The 19,208-nt window shown below is 37.5% G+C and overlaps 1 protein-coding gene across 2 annotated transcripts in view; it reads right to left on the bottom strand.

The window, feature by feature from the left end:
- Positions 1-19,208, bottom strand: part of NDFIP2 (Nedd4 family interacting protein 2) — a 69,169-nt gene that overhangs the window by 33,563 nt on the left and 16,398 nt on the right. Inside the window, exons 3-5 of one of the 2 annotated variants that reach the window (XM_072410969.1) lie at positions 18,123-18,250; positions 11,135-11,194; positions 4,682-4,769 (exon numbers count right to left, since the gene is read on the bottom strand). In XM_072410969.1, coding sequence (XP_072267070.1) covers positions 4,682-4,769; positions 11,135-11,194; positions 18,123-18,250 — 276 coding nt within the window. The remainder of the gene's footprint in view (positions 1-4,681; positions 4,770-11,134; positions 11,195-18,122; positions 18,251-19,208) is intronic. The other variant, XM_072410978.1, reaches the window with a different exon arrangement.

Here is a 19,208-nt window from a genome sequence, read left to right as displayed (position 1 = left end):
CTTGCAAGAAATGTACCCTTTGATCCCATAAGAAAAACTTTGTTTAGGGCCCTTTAACATCTTCCTGCTCCAGTGTGTTCATTTGTAAAGGCCGCCAATGTACCAGAAAGAATAAAAAATATATCTCAACCTTTTTCCCAATGCAGCACATCATACCACACTGTGGGGTGTTACAGAAGTTTAAAGTGGTGGCAATGTAAAAAGTACCAAGACACTGCAAGGGGCATCAGAGGGAAGGGTCGCAAGCTGGCCTTACTTCCGGTAAGAGTACAGTAAGTAATGTAGACTACTGTTGTAATGGCTGGTTGGGTGCTTCTAAGGTAAAAGTCTGTTCATTGATGTATTACACATCTTGCTACACAAAAGCTAAGGACACTTCTTGGTCTACATCAACCATGTACAGTATGTCCTCCACCTTCTGGCAGCAGAATATATTCTAAAACTCTGGATAAGAAAAAAAAAAGACTCATATTGTAGAGGAATTCTGGCTTATACCATGTTGTTCTCAAGCACAAGTGTAAAAAAAAAAAAAAAGTCTTGGTGAAGCTTTAGTCATATAAAAAATTACCATCAGTATTGCTAAAGGGAGGCGAAGGACAATCCTTGGCTTACTACAACGAGTGACCTTCTCTAGAAGTAGGATTTCCTAAAGCTACAACGCTTGTTCTCACACCAGTAACAGAAATCATAAAAGCTGTGGTTTTTGCAATCTAGTGTCTATGTTCATAGAAAAGGCCGGTTTACAATTTCCAAAATAAATGACTAGACATCAGCTAATTTGTCTGCCGAAGCATAGCAAGAGATCTCTAAGGAGGCCATTGCTTTACCCATACCAATCTTTATGCCATATCACTAACCTTATAAGCATCCAGTAGGTGTTTCAAGATGCACCCCCTCTAAACATAAACACTTCACTATGTTTTGTCTATCTAAAAACTCTCAGGTCCAGCAGGTGAGAACTACCGCTCTACTACTCTGGCAGGATGAACAGGTAAATCGCAGTACGTGAACAGTTTTTAAAGAGACAACATCTGAAATGTGTGTTTTATTTCTATGACATAAAAGGAAGAGTAGGTTCATAAAGTTGAAATTTTACAACATGGCGTTTTTTCAACTCTTCTGAGCAGGGTATTCCCCTCCTGTGTTTGTATCTGTCATGTGAAACACTTATTTAATGTACACCGCTGCCCTATGGTTCCTCTAGAATGGTTCCTTGGGTCATGAGCAATTTAGATCTCTCAGGTCAGTTTAAATAATACCAAGGATCATTTTGGCCATCTGTAAGGGTGACATTCTTCCCACTGATCACCACACTAATGTAATATGAGCTGTGGATATAGTAATTACATAAGGGTTTCCCAATAACCTGTAAGTTATTTCAAAGGTTCCTCCCTGTTAAAATGTCAAAAAAGGACAAGTTATAGCATATACTGCTGTTACATAATGGATTAAATATCTTTTGGACATTTTCCAATATGGTTGTGCCAGAGTTTATCTTAGAAGCAAAGAGCGAACACTAACCCCTAATCCTGTATGTTCATGGAGAAATGACACAATATATTGTCATAAAAAACAGTACAAAGCATAAAAAGGGCAATGTTGTGAGTTTCTATTGCATGAATATATTAGAAGATTCCCTACATCTAGGTCATACTTGACTATCTGTTCCAAATCAAACAGCTGCAATGAGTGACAAATTGCGTCTAAAGGTTAATTGGGGTTAATGGGGCAACAATCTCTGTTAAACACAATTAAACAATGAACAAAATATTTGAAATATTTAGGAAATATTGAATGAGTAGTATGGTTACTATTAGAATGCAAGCTGTAAAATAAAACATTTATGTGTAGAAGACTGCAACTATTTTCCCAAGAGAGTATTATTAAACATTTGCATACAATTCCAGGACTGGCACAACGCCTCGCTTCCTCACATTAATTTTTTCTTCTTTCTCTCGCTCCTCAATTCATCTATATCTATCAATTAATATTTCTTACCATTTACACCCAACTTATGTACCCTATAGCTGAATGCCAGCCTTATCTTTTTACTTTTACACCTATAAAGAAAGAGCCCTCATAAAAGGAACCGTCCAATATCCATGGATATTTCACCTTACAAACAAGAAGAATCAAAACCGGCAATGGGTAATGAGACCATTTAATTTCCCTTCTGATCGACTACAAGCATCATCAAACCACTCTTCCATTGATTTGTATTATCCATGGCTCTTCCTTTAAGCCATTTTCCTTCCGTCAGATAGTCCTAGCATTATTCGGGTGTTACCTAGGCAGGTTGCATGGAGGAATGCCCACTTCTTCAGACAAACTTATATCCTCACTGATAGGAATCTGAATTTGTTATTTGTACATCAATGTCTTCTGGTGTAATGATTCATGGTGCTGCCTCATATGCCTTTGGTTGTAGACTGAAGTCTGACTAATGATGTTTTAGGTTAAATTAGTTTAGCTATTTAGCTATTAAGGAATTCATAATTTCCAAGAACTTCTATTTTAACATTTAATAACATTTTTTTTTTGAATAATCAACGTTTATCTTGTTCCACACAGGCTGGTTTTTTTCTAGACAGTAACTTCTGTATGACCGAGGCCAGTATATGCAGAACAGGAGAAATGTTGATGTCAGATGCTACTCTGCCAAATTATGAACTTCTTTGCAAAATATAAACTTTACAACCTTTAAAATGTTGATGAATAACCTCAAACCTAAGACCATGTGTATACTAGAAAAACAACTATTATACCAGAAAATCTGACAAGAGTCAGATGGACAGATGACCATTGTATATTTCAGCATGAAAGAGGAGACCTGGTTATCAGGTAGAAATGGATGGGATGTGTGGACCTGAAAAGCACACATTTATCCAGAGTTCTAGAACAAGTTTATTTAGTCAATTATTTTCACTTTGACTGTCTAAATATTTGTGTTCTAGCATTCTATTTACCTAAAGAGATTTTAAGGAATTTGTAATGTAATTCTGAGTATGTCTTCCAGCAGTTTCTGGTTGAAGTATATGTAAGGAAACTACTGCTGTGCTTAACTTCAATGTTTTTATTATTCTAAATTTATATAGGGCCAGCATAATATGCAGCGCTTTTATCACTAGTTGTCGCTCAAAGGGGCTCACAATCTAATATCCCTACCATAGTCATTGGTCATACAGTCTAAGGTCATTTTGAGGGGAAGCCAACTAACCTAACTGCATGGTTTTTGAAATGTGGGAGGAAACCCACACAAACAAAGGGAGAACCTGCAAACTCCATGCAGATAGTATCCTGGCCTAGACTCCAACCTGGGACCCAGCACTGCAAAGGTCAGAGTGCTGACCACGGAGCCACCATGCTACACACTACAGAATGTTGCTCCAGGTATAATCGATTTTTAGCGATCGACTGGGCAGATTACTGTATGACCAACCGGAGATGACAGATATCACTTCCTATGAAGAAGGACACAGTGGACTGCCTCCCACCCATCCTCCCCTCTCCCTAGAATGAAACAGAACTGATCATTCCTTCTATTGTCACTGAAAACAATCACAAAATATTGTTTCTAGCGACACTGTATAGGTAGCTCAATAAATATTATTATATATAGCTATGTCCAACCCCTGATATAACGTTTCAGGACTTTCATTCAGTACACCACTCACATCCAAAGTGCCTCCTCTCATAGAAGAAGATGACACCGCTCATTTGTCGGCAGAATGCACTATACCACAGTCCGGGCTTTTACTGGTGTTAAGGAAGGGTTCTGTTCTGTGCAATAGGAAGTTAAACTTAGGAAAGTCTTTGCTGTATTATTAGAAGTGGTTTAATAATATGTGATTTTTGTACCTAACTATAAAACTGGTAAAGTGTTTTATTCATCTGCAAATATTCTATGTGATTCTTTCCATATCCTGTAATTTACATTTTTATGGTTGCCTAGAGAACATAAATAAGGGGTATTGCTGTGTACTAAACACACGCAAATACACGCATTTCTTTGAAATGGTCTGTATGCAAAAAGGCTTAATGTGCTTCCTTTGAATGGCTTATTTTGCAGTATCTACACCTTGCTGTGCTTTCATTTAAAGTCTAAAAGTCTGGACAATATTAGAAAATTATTATTTTACCTAATATGTAGCCATTAAAAAATATTCAAACATAAGAACAGCTAACATACCCAAATCTATCTTTATATTAGAACTTTGTGGCACACCACAAACTAGACCTAAGACAGACATGTAGGTTCTGCTGCCTTACATAGCATCATCAATCATCAAAAATACTGGAAGCTTCCTGACAAAAAGATGAGCAGAGTGCTGTAATCTTATTCACTGTCCAGTCAGCAGACTGGAAGCAGATGGTTGACCAAAGAATAAAATACTTGCTGCACAAATATGCTTATATAAACAGAATTTAGAAGCACCATCAAAGAAAAGAACAGCATGTTATACTAATAACATGTCCTAAGTTTTTCATATCTTTTTTATAGCAAGTTGTGACTATACAGCAAATTTATGATTCTATGCGGTCTCGTTCTACAGTCTTCTCTCTATCTTATTTAAAAAAAAATAGTTACATACTTAAAATGGAAACAGATGTCTTTGCAATGGATTTTAGATCACACTGATTTTGTTTTAATTCACAATCCAGAGCACAGGGAAAAACTTACTGAAGAAAGCCAGCATGAATATTCCATCATTTCCCACTCTCAACTGGTCAGCATCACTGAAGTCATCCCGTGGAGGATATTCTTCTTCCTGATAGAAGAAAAAACAAATTTATGTATACAAATGCAAGTTCTGTTCTGATTTATGGTAATCAAAAATAAAGCTACGCTTTTCTCATGTTACGTTTCCTTAATAATGAGAGGAAACGCAGTAGCACATTTGCAATGCACATGTATTATTAATGAAATATGATTCTTGGAGCTTCAATAATAGCAATTTTAACACTAAAGAAGACGTGGCAGTGAGATGTGTGAAACTCAGTTGTAAGGTGAAGCCGAGCCAGAAACTCTGGAATAGTGTACAGATAAAAGAAATCCATAGACAATTAAACTTGCCAGTGACCACAATTAATCATTTGTTTAATATAAAACTGACCCTTTTAATCCAAAATTTGAGTGTTTTAAAAGCCTCACTCCACACAAGTTTTCTAAATTTTCCATCAACCACTTTATGGCAATGACCTTACCACTTCTCATGGTGACCTGAGCACTTTTAGGTTAAAAGTAATGGAGGACAGTTTAAAAGTTAATATAAAATATATTGCTGCTAACTTTTAGTATTCAAAATCTGACAATATTTTTTTTTTCAACAAACTAAAAAAATGGCAATGCATCAGCTCCTATTGTTTCTTTCTAGAAATTGGCACAAACTTACAACTACTGACCATGTTTTAACAAGTTTGGGCCAATAAACATGTGACTGCTCCAAGGAACTAATGATCACCCTTATCCTAGGGCAGAGGTAAAAGGTGGCATTCACTAGTGTTATTGTATGGCTGGAGAAAACAAAAAACTAGCAGGGGTGAAACTTAAGACGCACATGTATATAAAGCTAAAAGTAAGACAAAATACGTACAAGAGTAAAAATAAAAACAACACGACAATACATATATATTCTAGTAAGCTCTTGCTACAAATTGCCAATTACAAGTCATTTGCACAATTCAGCAGCATGGAGAGCGAAGGAATGAGTCGAAATATGACAAAACGCCTCTGCAGTAAGAAAGCGCCTGTAAGCGCTCAGCACTGACAGTATAATAACCGGAAATGGCAATGCAATTTCGTACCTAGGTATGAGCAGAGATGATGAATAATTAATGGACTGCAATTTTCCCAATATGAAATAATCTGGGAAATAGCTCAAGTAGGGTCAGGTGACCAAATTCATTATTTTAACAGAATGAGAGGGATTGTGTGGGAAAGGAACACTACAGAAAGCTCAAAACTGTTCAGAAGTGCTATAATGTAAAGTCTGTGCTATAACTAAACTGTATGAACAAATGCTTGGCCTGTGAAGTGCAAATCACAATACTTGTCTATTTTCAAGAGGCTATACAGACAACAGAAGCATTGAAAGTGCAGGAAGAAGTGTGTGCTTTTTATGTGAAGTGCCTGTTTATGTGTTTTTTTACCAATTCCCATCTGCATGGCAGTGTAAGCATTTTGCTGCAACTCTCCACGCTGATCAGAAGTGATGTACAGTCATGCACAATATTTGACAAGAGAGGCAATCCTAAGTAATGGATGATAAGTAGAGAAACTTACCCGGCTGCTTTCTATCAGCAGACCATGGGTAATAGGGTTCCATTTCTGTCCATGCAGGTCTGTCTGACCATACACAAAACAAACACCACTGCACAAGGACTTCTAATACATAAAGGGCTGGTTTAAAGTTCCACTTACAAAATTTTGAATAAGACAGAACTTTATAGCTGACAGGGACAGTCTCTTCTGCAATATGCATTTTTACATTCCTGACTGCTTCATGGAGCTTTCAAAATCTCATCCAAGCTTCCCCTGAGTTTGCCAGGACTGAATTATGTTTGCCAGCCCAGCCAACTAAGATGAATGATGAATGCAGGAAGGAAGTAGATGGTAGTGCCCTGCGACAGAACAGGGACAGGTGAGTATCACTTAGTTTAGTTCTGTTTTAAGGTAGCGCAAACTAGGCAATTTCCTACTTCTCCTCCACCAGGGTTTCAATTGACAGAATAGTGGGGGAAGCAAGGAGCTCTGTATTTGGGACCCCAACTTCATGTGTCCTGAAGTCAATTAATGTACCATGGGGCATGGGGCACCCTAAGGGGCATGGTACAGCTAGGCAGAGGTCCTATACACTTTGGTCTGGTTGTGACTTAGGGGTGGCAATGAGGAGTATCCCTTCTGTACCATCTTCTTTATAAACAAGGCATGTGTCCACAAAAGAGCAGACATTCTTATAAAGTTTAAATAAAGTTTTATTTTTATTTTTTTGTAGCTGTACAACTAGACTGGCAACCATACTTTTCCAGTGTCCCCAGCCCCTTTTAGCCGGGCGCTCCACCTGGCACTTTTCAGTAGCCACCCGGCATTTTCTGGGTGGTTACTAAAATGTTGGATCACATTACAAGGGTTACCACCTACCTACAGCTTCTTCCCGCCAGGTGTAAAAGAATTCTGAGAACACATTTTTCTGTTTCCATCTACATCTACTTTACAACCCTACCAACTAAACAGTAAAGAAGCAATGGCACCAAAAATGCACATGTGCCATGCCACATTGCCTCTACTGCAGTCCCTCGCTTTCTCAGACTTGGGTCCCAGTGCTGCTGTACAGATTGTTACAAGGCACAAACAAAGCAAGTTATGTGGCACAATAAAAAGTAGCATTTTATTCTAGCTGCATTTAAAGTACATTGCCTATTGTATTGAATACATAACTGTATTCATTTGTGTGAATTATATATACCTGGTGGTCCATGTTAGGATGACACTACAGTTTTTATGAAGGAGTTGAAATGTATTGTCAGTAATATCTGTAAAAAAATAGATCAGTGACATTCACAAGACCTTTTTATATCAAGGGGTGCAATGTTAAATATTTTAATTGCATAAAGTTCTGCACAGCAGATACATTTTAATATGACAGCCACTCGCAAGGAGAAAAGTGAAAACAACTTGATACTGCAAGGATTTTTCAAATTACATTCCGTCTCCTTTTGTACAGGTTCACCGATATTCACACAAACATTCACAATTCCTAGCTACTGCTCTCATTTTTAAAATGTCAGTTTCTGCAGAGATGCTGCGAAGGTCACAGCAGAGTTTGTCAATCAAGAAAGCCACATGTATGTTTCCCTGAGTGATAAATCATCCAACTAGCACAGCCAGAGGGTAGAGATGTCTCCTGGCATCCCAAAGAGGTTTGGTTAGTAGACAAATTTTAAGAAGTGAGGGTTGTTTTCCAGCTACTATTCAACCGGCAGGAAATCGGACATAGAAAAACACAAAACTGCCTGAGGGAAAAAATAAGTAGGCATATTTGGCAACCTATTTACTGCAAATGTCATAACCATGTTCTGTGTTTACAAAGAAACCTGGCACCCGTATACCATTTTCTAATATATGTTTTACCCTAAAAGATTAAACTAGTACTGCTTTATGCTCATTTAAAAGAGCTGATCTTTTCAAACATGCCTACCCATCTTCTTCTGTCTCCTAAACCCTCACTACTTCCCACCACTACATATCTCCCATCTTATTGTGTAGTACTTCCCTCGCCTGCTAGATTGTAAGCTCTTCGGGACAGGGTCCTTTCCTCCTCCTGTATCATTGTATCTGTCTGTCATTTGAAACTCCTATTTAATGTACGGCACTGTGTAATATGTTGATGCTATGTAAATCCTGTTTAATAATAATATGAATCATAATACTAAATGCTGGAGAACATTTTTTTATGTGTAGGTTCAGGGTCAAAAGCATCATACTTGTGACAATATATACAATAGTGTTTTATTAATTTACAAGGAAACTATAATCTACAAGCTTTGCATCATTTCATTTGTATTATTTTTATTAATAGTATTAGTTATAAAATTTTTTTTAGTTCAGACTAGTCATTTCTTATTGCAGAATTAGGTATTGTTAGGCTCCTACTAGCACTACGGCTCACAGATGCCCAAAGAGGGTTCAGGCAGAAAAGTTTAGTTGTGGCTGGTGTTTGCAAATCCTTGTGTATGCATCTTGCATAGCTTTATTTAGTTTTACCCACAGGAAGATGAGCGTAATAATAATAAGTAATTTTCAGGTATTGAACATGCCTGAAAATGGCTGCCAAAAAAGGCTTGCATAAGTGGTTGAAAGGGATTTATGGTCTATGGAGGCAGTTGACTGCCACTGGTTACTGCACTGAGCATCTGCTCAAAATATCACTTTCAAACCCTAAATTCTGAAAATGCCAATAATAAAAAAGAAGATGAAATAAAATCAAGTCATTTGCTTTATTGAATCCCATTATTTGAAAGTAGTGTTCCTTCTTCAACTTGAGTCTACAAGACAGGAAGTTAAATTTCCCTAACGAAGAATAGATGACACAAACAACAGTGGATTTTGCCTATCTTTACCTTATCCAAAATGAAGAAATAAAACCCTTTGGCCTTAGTTATACCTCAATACAGACTCCCAGTATTGTGATTTTGCAAAATATTCTAGGTTTTGTAATGAGAAACACAACACTGACTGTTTCCTATAGATCTGAGTCAGTTGAAAGTCCATACCGGGTCATTTGCACATTAAAGAAAATAGTGGCAACTTGCTTGCAAAATATTACTCAAGGATCATCTGTGTAAGAATCTAGCATATCAAGCAATTTCCTCTTTTAGGAACAATTATTTCATAAAGGTGGCAGCAGGTCCCTGTAAACAATGTAAGGTGACAGGATGGAAAAGTGACAGTGCTGAAGCACAAGAGTAAATGTGATTTACACAGACCCTGCACCAAAAAGGAAACTGAAAATTACAGCTATAAAAACACCATAAAGGTAATTTTAGGTCAGTTTCATTTTACATTTTTGTTCATGTATTTCCCACCTGGTGTGTTTTCATAAATCGGTTTTACCAATAAAAATTCACTACATAGCAAAGGATTTTAGGTCCTGTTCGGACTTGCTGTCAAATAACATGCAGTTAGCTGCTTCCAACTGCTATTTTTTAACTACGATGCATTTATTTTAGTGTCAAATGCAGAATTTGACAGTTGCTCTAGATGTTGAGCTGCAATTCTTCCTCCTGGCCAAAAGTGCCCAATCACTTTCAGGAACTGATCTTTGTTCCACTGCAACCAAAGCTGCGTGTTATCACGTGCACAGAATGGTTCCCAACCACTTCTATTCAGTCATATGACAGTGAATGGGAGCATGGATGAACCTGCAGTAGAATGCCGCAGTGAAATGCTAAGTCTGAAATGGACCTTGGAGCTTCATAGCCTAAAGAGTTGAAAGAACAGCAGTAGCAGCCTGTTTGCAGCATCAGAATTCAGAGTACTCGGATGAAGGATGAATGTCTCGCTTTAAATATTCAATTTTATGTGTAAATTGCGGCTTGAGTTACGAAACTCTGCTAAAAACTTATGCAAGATATAAAAAAAATTGCATAGTGAAAACATGAAATCTTAGCCCACAGGGCCCCAGGCACTTTCTTTTTCCATAAGAATAGACAAAAAAATGTCATAGCACTCTAATAGTTCACTCTTCTCTATGCAAACATTATGTTTCTGTAAAGAATGCCATAGGTTTAACAAAGCCAAGTCCCAGACCTCCTCCCTCCATGTGCCATGTTAAGGGGGCTGTCTGAGTGACTTCTGCTCAGTGACTGAGCTTGATGTACTTACCATCCAATTCATATGTCAGCCACTCTACTAAGTCACCCGTAAGAAGAAATCCAAGTTTAAACATGGCAAAAGACTCTCTCCCTGTGGCAACTATTTTGCGGCTAAGCAGCCAATCACAAGAACTTTCATATGCACAAATAGATAGTATGAGCTGTCAGTAAAGCAAAAGTCAGCAGAGGTTCATTTTAAATGGCATCTACAAATGCCCTAAAGACTGTACCTTCCCATTCATTGGATTTGTGTTTGGCATCCTTAAGAATATCAATTTTAGTACTAAAATTTTGACACAGCGGTGAAGGTTATGAAAAGCTCCTGAAGATAAACCTGAATTATTTTGCAGACATTCAAAGCATGCTAAAATAGCAAAAGGGGAAAAAATTATATATATATATATATATATATATATATATATATATATATATAAACAAACAAACAAACAAACATATACATACACGGAGGCACCCAAACATAAATCTGGTCCTGACTTTATGCCTTGATGCTGCAGCAAAGAATTATGTAGAACATAATATAAATTTGTGGCATGGGAACTGAATTTATATTTAGGAAACCCATTAGCATCAAGGTAAAATAGTAAAATATGTATAGAGTGAAGGACAGGATCACCATGCAGCATTATATAGAGCACAATATTTCATCCAGCATTTTAATAACAATAACAGATGGGGAAATAAAGCAAGTTCAAATCTCAGCATGAAACAATTGATATCAAAGACTAAAATGGTTCCATACCTCTGAAGGACTGAGGAATATTTCATCAAACAGACTTCTAGACTCTCTAACTGGGCCGTGCTTAGCATGGAAAACAAAGACACAAGACAAAGAACTGAAGCACAGTAGTAAGGCGTTTGACCTAGAAGTAAATATTTTCACAACATCTCAGTCCACATCAATTCATGCAAAATATGATAAAACCTAGGTTTCATTTTCTAGAGATGTGGCATACCATTTTGTGAAAAGAAAAGAAATGTACAGCAGATTCTGATTTACACATTGTGCATTGAACAAACAAGGAAATGATATCCGTTCTGGGATTGCATGGTGAAGTATGGGCCCATAGTGTCACATTCAGAGGTGAAATAACGTTGGTAAAATGATTCCATGTTAACCCTTATATAGGTTCCTTGCTACTTCTGCGATCACTCCTGCATTGAACGGAAATACAATGCTATTATGCTATACTGCAAACTCAGCAGCTGGTCCAAAATCTGAAAGTTCCCTTAGTTACCTTTAATCTGATGCCAAATGATTTTTAACAAACAACCATAACAAGATGACCAAGAAGACAGTAAAATTTAACTTCTTTATTATTTTTACTTACTATATCAGTCTTCTTGGATGTAATATAGGCAGGAAGGAATAAGCAAGTTTCAATATTTGAAGAGGACACATTGCACAAATACCTACAAAAGAGATTGGGGTAACCTGGTACAATCTGTCTAGAAAAAAAAGTCCTCAACAGCTGAAAGATCTAGAAAACTCCTAGAAACATACTTTAATTATGTGACAAGATGAAAAATGACCATCAGTTAAAGAGGCATATGGCTGGTATGGAAGCAATCTTTATCAAGCTTTGTCAGTTTTTGTTAAGCGCATTGGAAAGGATCCCCATCAGATACAGACCATGAAAACTGTAACTGGTGAGTGGATGGCCTTAGACAGTCTGCTAAATCAAGGTCTACAGATAGCCCCATGGAAAGTCACTACAAGGGGTGCACAAGGGAAATGTGGGGTTTGTCTCTGCTGACCTCACTATGCAAATGCTTGTTTATTAGCTTTTATGATGACCTGATTGTTTTAGTACATTCTAATCTGATGAAATCACTGAACTGGAACAAATATGCAGATCAAAAGACCCTAACTGTATACTTGTCTAGTTGAGCCAAAAGAACATACAGGGTCAGCAAAAAAAAAAAAAAAAATATATATATATATATATATATATATATATATATATATATATATATATGTACATTACCTCAATAATTTTAAATGAAACAACTCAGATGCAGTTGATCTGCAGACTTTCAGCTTTATTTCAGTGGGTTGAACAAACAGATTGCATAAAAATGTGAGGAACTAAAGCCTTTTTTTAACACAATCACTTCATTTCAGGGGCTCAAAAGTAATTGGACAATTGACTCAAAGTCTATTTCATGGGGGGTGGGGTGCTTGTATGTGGAAGATTTTGCTGTGAACAGACAACATGCGGTCAAAGGAGCTCTCCATGCAGGTGAAACAAGCCATCCTTAAGCTGCAAAAACAGAAAAATGCCATCCAAGAAATTGCTACAATACTACGAGTGGCAAAATCTACAGTTTGGTACATAATGAGAAAGAAACGAAGAACTGGTGAACTCAGCAACGCCAAAAGACCTGGACGTATATATATATATATATATATATATATATATATATATATATATATAAATCTCCTGGCAGCTTCATTCAGGATTTATTTTGGACCAAGCAGAGCATTATTGCAGAAAGAGACTTGCAATAACCCTTCTGCAATATGCATTCTTACCCTATTACCTTCTTATTAATAATGGAGAGTGGATATTGCTATCTGATCTGGTATGCAGTGCAGCATTAAGAACACCACACATCCCATTCATGAAAACTGGCCTGCTGTGTTTAGCCAGTAAATCCCTATGGCAAAGGCACAAAAAGCTCCATGATTGGAGGAGTCATGTGACTTAGCCACTCACTTCATGGAATTAAAGATTTGCAGATAAAGTGTTATTTTACCTGTTGCTGTGGATCTACCCCCTGGCTGGACATCCAGCATTTTGTAGCCTCCTCCTTTGTGGTCTTGCCATAATTGATACTTATTCACTTTTCTGACCTGCTTATTGAACTCAGTGGACCTAAGTCTTTTTTAAACCTAATACTCCTCTGGAGTCCATCATGCAGGTGATGTCACTGGTGGGCACTACTATTCACCCACAGCTTATAACAGTGTGCCCTGGCAATGCATAATGAATGAAAAATTCTGCCCTGTAATGGTCACAGCAGAAAGCTACATGTAAATTATCTGATGCCAAAAACTCTTAAAGGACAGCAAGTCAAAGTAAAGGGAATTACTCCAAAGAGAGAACTCCCCTCCTTGGCAATGACCTTACCACCACCTCTCTGCTGCTGGTGCAACAATATTAATTGGAAGATGTAGTCCCAGAGCAGCTGCACAGGTGGGAGTGAGCTCTTTCCAACCCCACCAGTAGGAGCCTTGCAAGAAGTTTAGAGGGCAAACTGAAATATATAAAGCACTAAAAACACTGGGAGTGGATCAGGTTGCTTTTTAAAAACTGCAAACTGGAGTTGAGGTTTAAACATAAGAACCTCTTTACAATATTTGCAATCCCAATGTACTTACAAACCAGCAAATGACAGGTTATATTGCTGTAATTGTTATAATGTCGAGATTATTTATGAATAGTCACAGAGGATGGAAACCCATCCATTTCACGATGATGAAAAGCTGGTGTCCTTCCAATAAATAAGATCCGCAATTCCACAATCTTACTGCCAGAGCAAAGCTTACCCAACAAGTGCAGTCAGTGTATGACTTTTCATGCAGAACAGAAGGAGCATTCAGACAAACACACATAAATAATAATATTCTCAAAATGTCAACAAGGCAAAGCAGGTTGTACAATAGGACCACAGTTACCAGAAAAGATTGCATGAAAAAACTACTGGGACTGGCGTATGGGGGACAGTTGTGCCAGTGACAACTGTCAAAGGTAAAAAAAATTTACCTGGCGGACACAGAGCAATTACACCTTGAGCTCTTACCACTTCCAGTTCTATTTTTTAAGTGGTCAAAGAACTGCATAAAGTCATTTCATGATATTGTGAGAATTAACTGCCCAATATCAGAAATCTAAAGGCATTGAAGAGTCTTGAGCAAAAAGATCTTCCTTGTTCCGTGCCATAAACTTTTGCTAAGAAAGCATGGAAATAGTTTAAGTGTTTAAAGCATTCCAATGAAACCAAAGCTGAATGAAATAATCTGCTTAAGAGCTTTTACAATGCAAAAGGAAAGCTGCTAAAGTGCAGCAACTCATCAAATGCTGTTCTCTTTATCTCACACAAGAGAAAGCTATTTCATACTGTGTAATTGAGCTGGGCTGACAGACTGGAAGTGTTTAAAACAACTCCCTGCGTGCTGAAATGGGCTCATAGAACAAGATAGCTCTAAGTACTATTCTCTCGCATGACATAAAACATTACTAGATAACAAACTGAACAACGTGCTGCACAATTTCAATCGAGTCCAGAGCTGCTACAAAGAAAACAAAAGATGAGAAACAGAATACAGCAAAAGATGACATGCTCAGCACTATAATCATTTCATAGCTAATTAAGAATATGTTAGGCAGCCATCTGGAAAGATGCAGTGGCAACAACGCTGTATAAAAATATGCAATAGAAGGACATTCTGTTTAATTATGCCAGGATGGGCAATTAGCAGCTTAACTTCTGTGCATCAAGACTTGGACCCAAATTTCTGCCTAAAACTCAATTCCAGACAAACTTTTTTTTTTTTTTTTTTTTTTTTAATTTAAAAAAAAAAAGGGGGGGTAAAATGCCCCCCCCCCCCCCCCCTCCCCACTGCATTGCAAGGGTGAAATGCTCATTTAGGTCTAGGGGAAAAGCAAAAGGTTCTACTACTTGGGGCTGCTGGAGATAAATAAATGTCCAGGTTTTTTTTTTGTTTTTTTTTACTTTAGATCCAATCTCTCCCTACAATCTACCCACAACAGGTTCGGATGTATTTGGGTTAAGAAGCTGAGACACACGGCACTAAACTGTTTTACACTCCTTATTACCCAAATAAGGCCCAATTAACTACCTTCAGTCTATATTCCTCAACTACAATTTTGTGGATGTAGTTTTCATAAGCATTGATGTTTAACCCCCCTCAATTGTTGTTGTTTTTTTTTTTTTACGTATTTATAAATGCACAACATTAATATAAACACCCTAACTTCCTTTGTAATAACTTTTTCATAATTTAGGATTATTATATATGGGAAAAATTATAGAATAAACTTGGCACATTGTATCTACATAGACAAGATGTTATAAACTCAGCCAAACTAAAAAAAAATGTTTTTTCATGCACCTTTTGTCTTTAGGTTGCACGGAAAACAAAAGATCTTTTGCAGCACAAAGCTGCCAAGAGAAAGCCAGCAGGACACAAACAGCAAGGAAGACAAATTTGACACGGGTTTAAACTTCCTTAAATACAATTCTAAAAAATATATTGTCAAATTAGCCAAAGACAGAGTTTGTAATTTGACATGGTCCTGAGCAGATCTTTTTACCTGTCCATAGGTAATTACTGGAAAATTTTCTAAAATGCACTTACCGGTACTTTTTTTATACAATGCCATCAAACTGTGCAGTACATTACACAGTATGGAGACCATTCACATCAGTCCATGCCGCTAAAGAAGCCTGTCCTCAGGTATTCAGACACACGTATAAAATGGATAATAAGGTAAGTTTATGTTGAAGACTAACTTTGCATTTTTTAAACTTTGGAAGAAAACCAAACAACTCTTCACAAATGAGAACATACAAACTCTATGTAGTAGGATTTAAACCCAAACTCCAGAGCTTTCAAGTGTCTAAACGTGAGAACATTCAGTGTCACAAAACCTGACAGTACCTGTGGCGCAATGTACCAAACCATACTGCACCGACTTGCGCCTGTCTGCCCCGCCGAGCTATCCAATTCAGTGCCCGCTGTCTGTCTCTGGCTGACAGGGCATTCAGTCGCCCTCTTAGGGCTTGCATGTCTCTGGGTGGTCGTGCACGCTGACACAGGGAGGAGGAGCTCCTTAAAGGGGCAGAGACTTTTTAGTCTCTGCAGTAATGGTGGCAGGTGATGTGACTTTGCACCAGCTACAAAATTATGATTGTTGATCAATATTTGATCACAATTGCTATTCTGCTCTGACCATTTGCCTGGATGTAGATTACGCTTGCCCAGCTGCCTGCACTGACCACTCACCTGGACCTTGTACTACACCTGCCTGCTGCCAACTCTGACCCCTTCTCATCATGTCTCCCTCTTTCACCTGCCGGACACTGTCTGTCTCCACACCAATATCTCTACATCCTTCCTTCTCAAGAAGGGGGACCCCAAAGGCCACAATCTGGTGATTAAATAGAAAAGATGTATGTCCACATATTGAATGCACATCTGAATGGATAACTTAAAATAAAGAGACAAGGAACACAGGGCATGTTCCTTTCTTAGCCAACATCCAATCTATCACAGAAAATGACTAGTTTGTATATGTAATTTATTCTTCAAAAAATATGATAATAAGTAATAACTACAGAAGCTACAGGTCGTATCTGAATATTCTAATCTTCTGCACCCAATACCTCAGGCCACCTACTAAATCAGATATGGCATAAACAACTTTTGAATCAGTTATTTTTTTAGTTATCAAATTTGAAAACATACATCCTTTATATATTTGCTACATCAGGATAGGATATATGAAAGTCAAAGATAGGACATTTCCAAATATATAAGATCTTAGATGCACAGGTCATCTGGGTTCATCATCATTATGAGTAGTATAAATTAGTGATTAAATGGGAAACACAATTTCATTATCACAAGAATCCCCATGGAACAAGACAGAGCCTGAATTAATAAAGCTCACCAAGACTGGAGAAGATAGACTATCATGAAAATAACTGGGTGATCTAGCAAACCTAAAATAGTTTTCTTAAAAATTGTTATTACTTGACAAATGTTTTCAGCCTTGGGTCCAGATTCAGATCCATTCCAGGTCTGCTGGATCATCCAGGTTTTATCATGATCATGATTCTATTTTCTTCAGTCTGGTGAGTGTTAAAAAATCAAGCCAACAGTCCCAAACTCGGTGATAATTCTGAGGCTGGAAAACAACTGTAGGTTTTGGACACACTGTGACCCCAGCAAACTCCCCTTGACTTTTACCTCAATTATTTCCATCAGAATGAATTTTCAGTTTCTACTGTGTCCCTGAGATAAGGATGGTGCCAAATGTCTATCCTGAGCAGTAAATGATCTGATAATAAATGGCAAGGTCCAGAGACACTTCTGTCATTAGAGGATATGTAAATCCTAGAACAAAAATGCATAAAGGTACAGAACACTTGGTAATCTTGAAAGCTACTCTGTAAATGGACCTGGGGTAAAAATGCATTTTATTTGTGTAAACTGCTTATGTCTCTTTCCCCCAAGCAGCTGAGATAAACAAATGCAGAGGTTGCAGTGCAGCATTGGTGACAGCCAAAGCTCTCTCCATAGATACAGTACAGGATTACCAGGTAAAAATAAAGAAGCCTAATAAAGGCTGCATGCATGTGTAAATTTTTGTTGCAACAGACTCATTGTACACACAGTGTGTGAGATAGGGAGAATGAGCAAGTGGCACCCCGCTGTTCCCAATCCGTCTTTGGTAGGTGTGTATATACACATACACTAACAAACCTTTGCCCTGCATAGTAAAAACAAACATTTACTTCAAATTTGGTTACTCTGAGATGCTTTAAGTTATCTGAAAGGACAGAACAACATAAAGGAAGTGATATCTGTTTGGCATGTTACAAAATTCTTAATCACTTTAATCATAAGAAGATGACTGAAAAATGAAAACAATAGGAACTTCACATTTAGAAAGTCACATTGTATAAACACAACTTACTCTTTGCGCTGCTTCAGCGGCTGCTGCCGCCATTGCTGCAGCTTTAGCCTTCTCAGCCTCATCATAAGTTGGAAGTGTAGTGGCAACACTGTATGGAGGTGGTACAGGGTAGAAGTCACTCTGTGTTTCTAAGAGAGCAGACGAAAATATTCATGAAAATATATTTACAGCAAAAAAAAAAAAGTGTAATACAAACATTCTAGCAACAATACAAATATGTGTAATTCACAATTATCATCTTTTGGGTGTATGGAATCTGATGACATCTTTGCGATCAGCCAGTTTTCCAAACCATCAGGGTATGGTGGGCCAGTAAACAGTTTGTGCTGTACAAAAGACTCCCAATAAGTCTTCCTTTCCAAAAAAAGTGTTTGTTTTTAGTTATTGCAACAACTCTCCAGTTTTTTACACTATTTTGGTACACTACATTTTTTTTTGATGGCTAGGTGTGAATTTTTACTTTTTGTTTGATATGGCAATTTTTGAACGTTACCCATTATTAGTCGCTTGACATTTTTGCTGATCCTCTGGAGTCAATACTAATAGTCAATGACACAGAGAGTTAAATCAGAATTTTTATATTCATTATAAATTCCAGGGCACAGAACCTGAAAAGGAATAGCATAGAAAGCTTCCAAAGATCATAAAAAATTATTTAAAAAAAAAAGTTTTAAAAAGTGTAACTTCTCAATTAGGTCTTAGTTATAGTATATACACACATGTACATGGTGTTTAGAGGCGCCAACCTATTCCAAACAGAGACCTCTGTTCACAAATGAATGAGAAGAATCTGCACAATTACTAGCCTAGAACTGTCATTATCAACCAAGACTGACTGACCCAATTCCTTTTCAGCATGTTTGCTCAATATGCAGAAGAATGCATTATTCTTTGTTATTAATCAAAAGCCCCTACTGTACTACTAATAACCGGCTCTCTCATGTTGTTAGGCTAAAAGGCCAGGGATACCAACTCCTGTTGCCAGGCCCTCAAGGGATACCACTTTTATGCCTTGAAATGGGCAGCTAAAATGTGTCCATCCTCCAAAAATCTACATGAAGAAAAATCCATCCCTTCAAGGTATAT

This window comes from Pyxicephalus adspersus, chromosome 1 (genome assembly GCF_032062135.1).
Source record: "Pyxicephalus adspersus chromosome 1, UCB_Pads_2.0, whole genome shotgun sequence".
Lineage (NCBI taxonomy): Eukaryota > Metazoa > Chordata > Amphibia > Anura > Pyxicephalidae > Pyxicephalus > Pyxicephalus adspersus.
The sequence above is the reverse complement of the archived record's forward strand: the minus strand, read 5'-3'. Positions and strand labels throughout refer to the sequence as shown.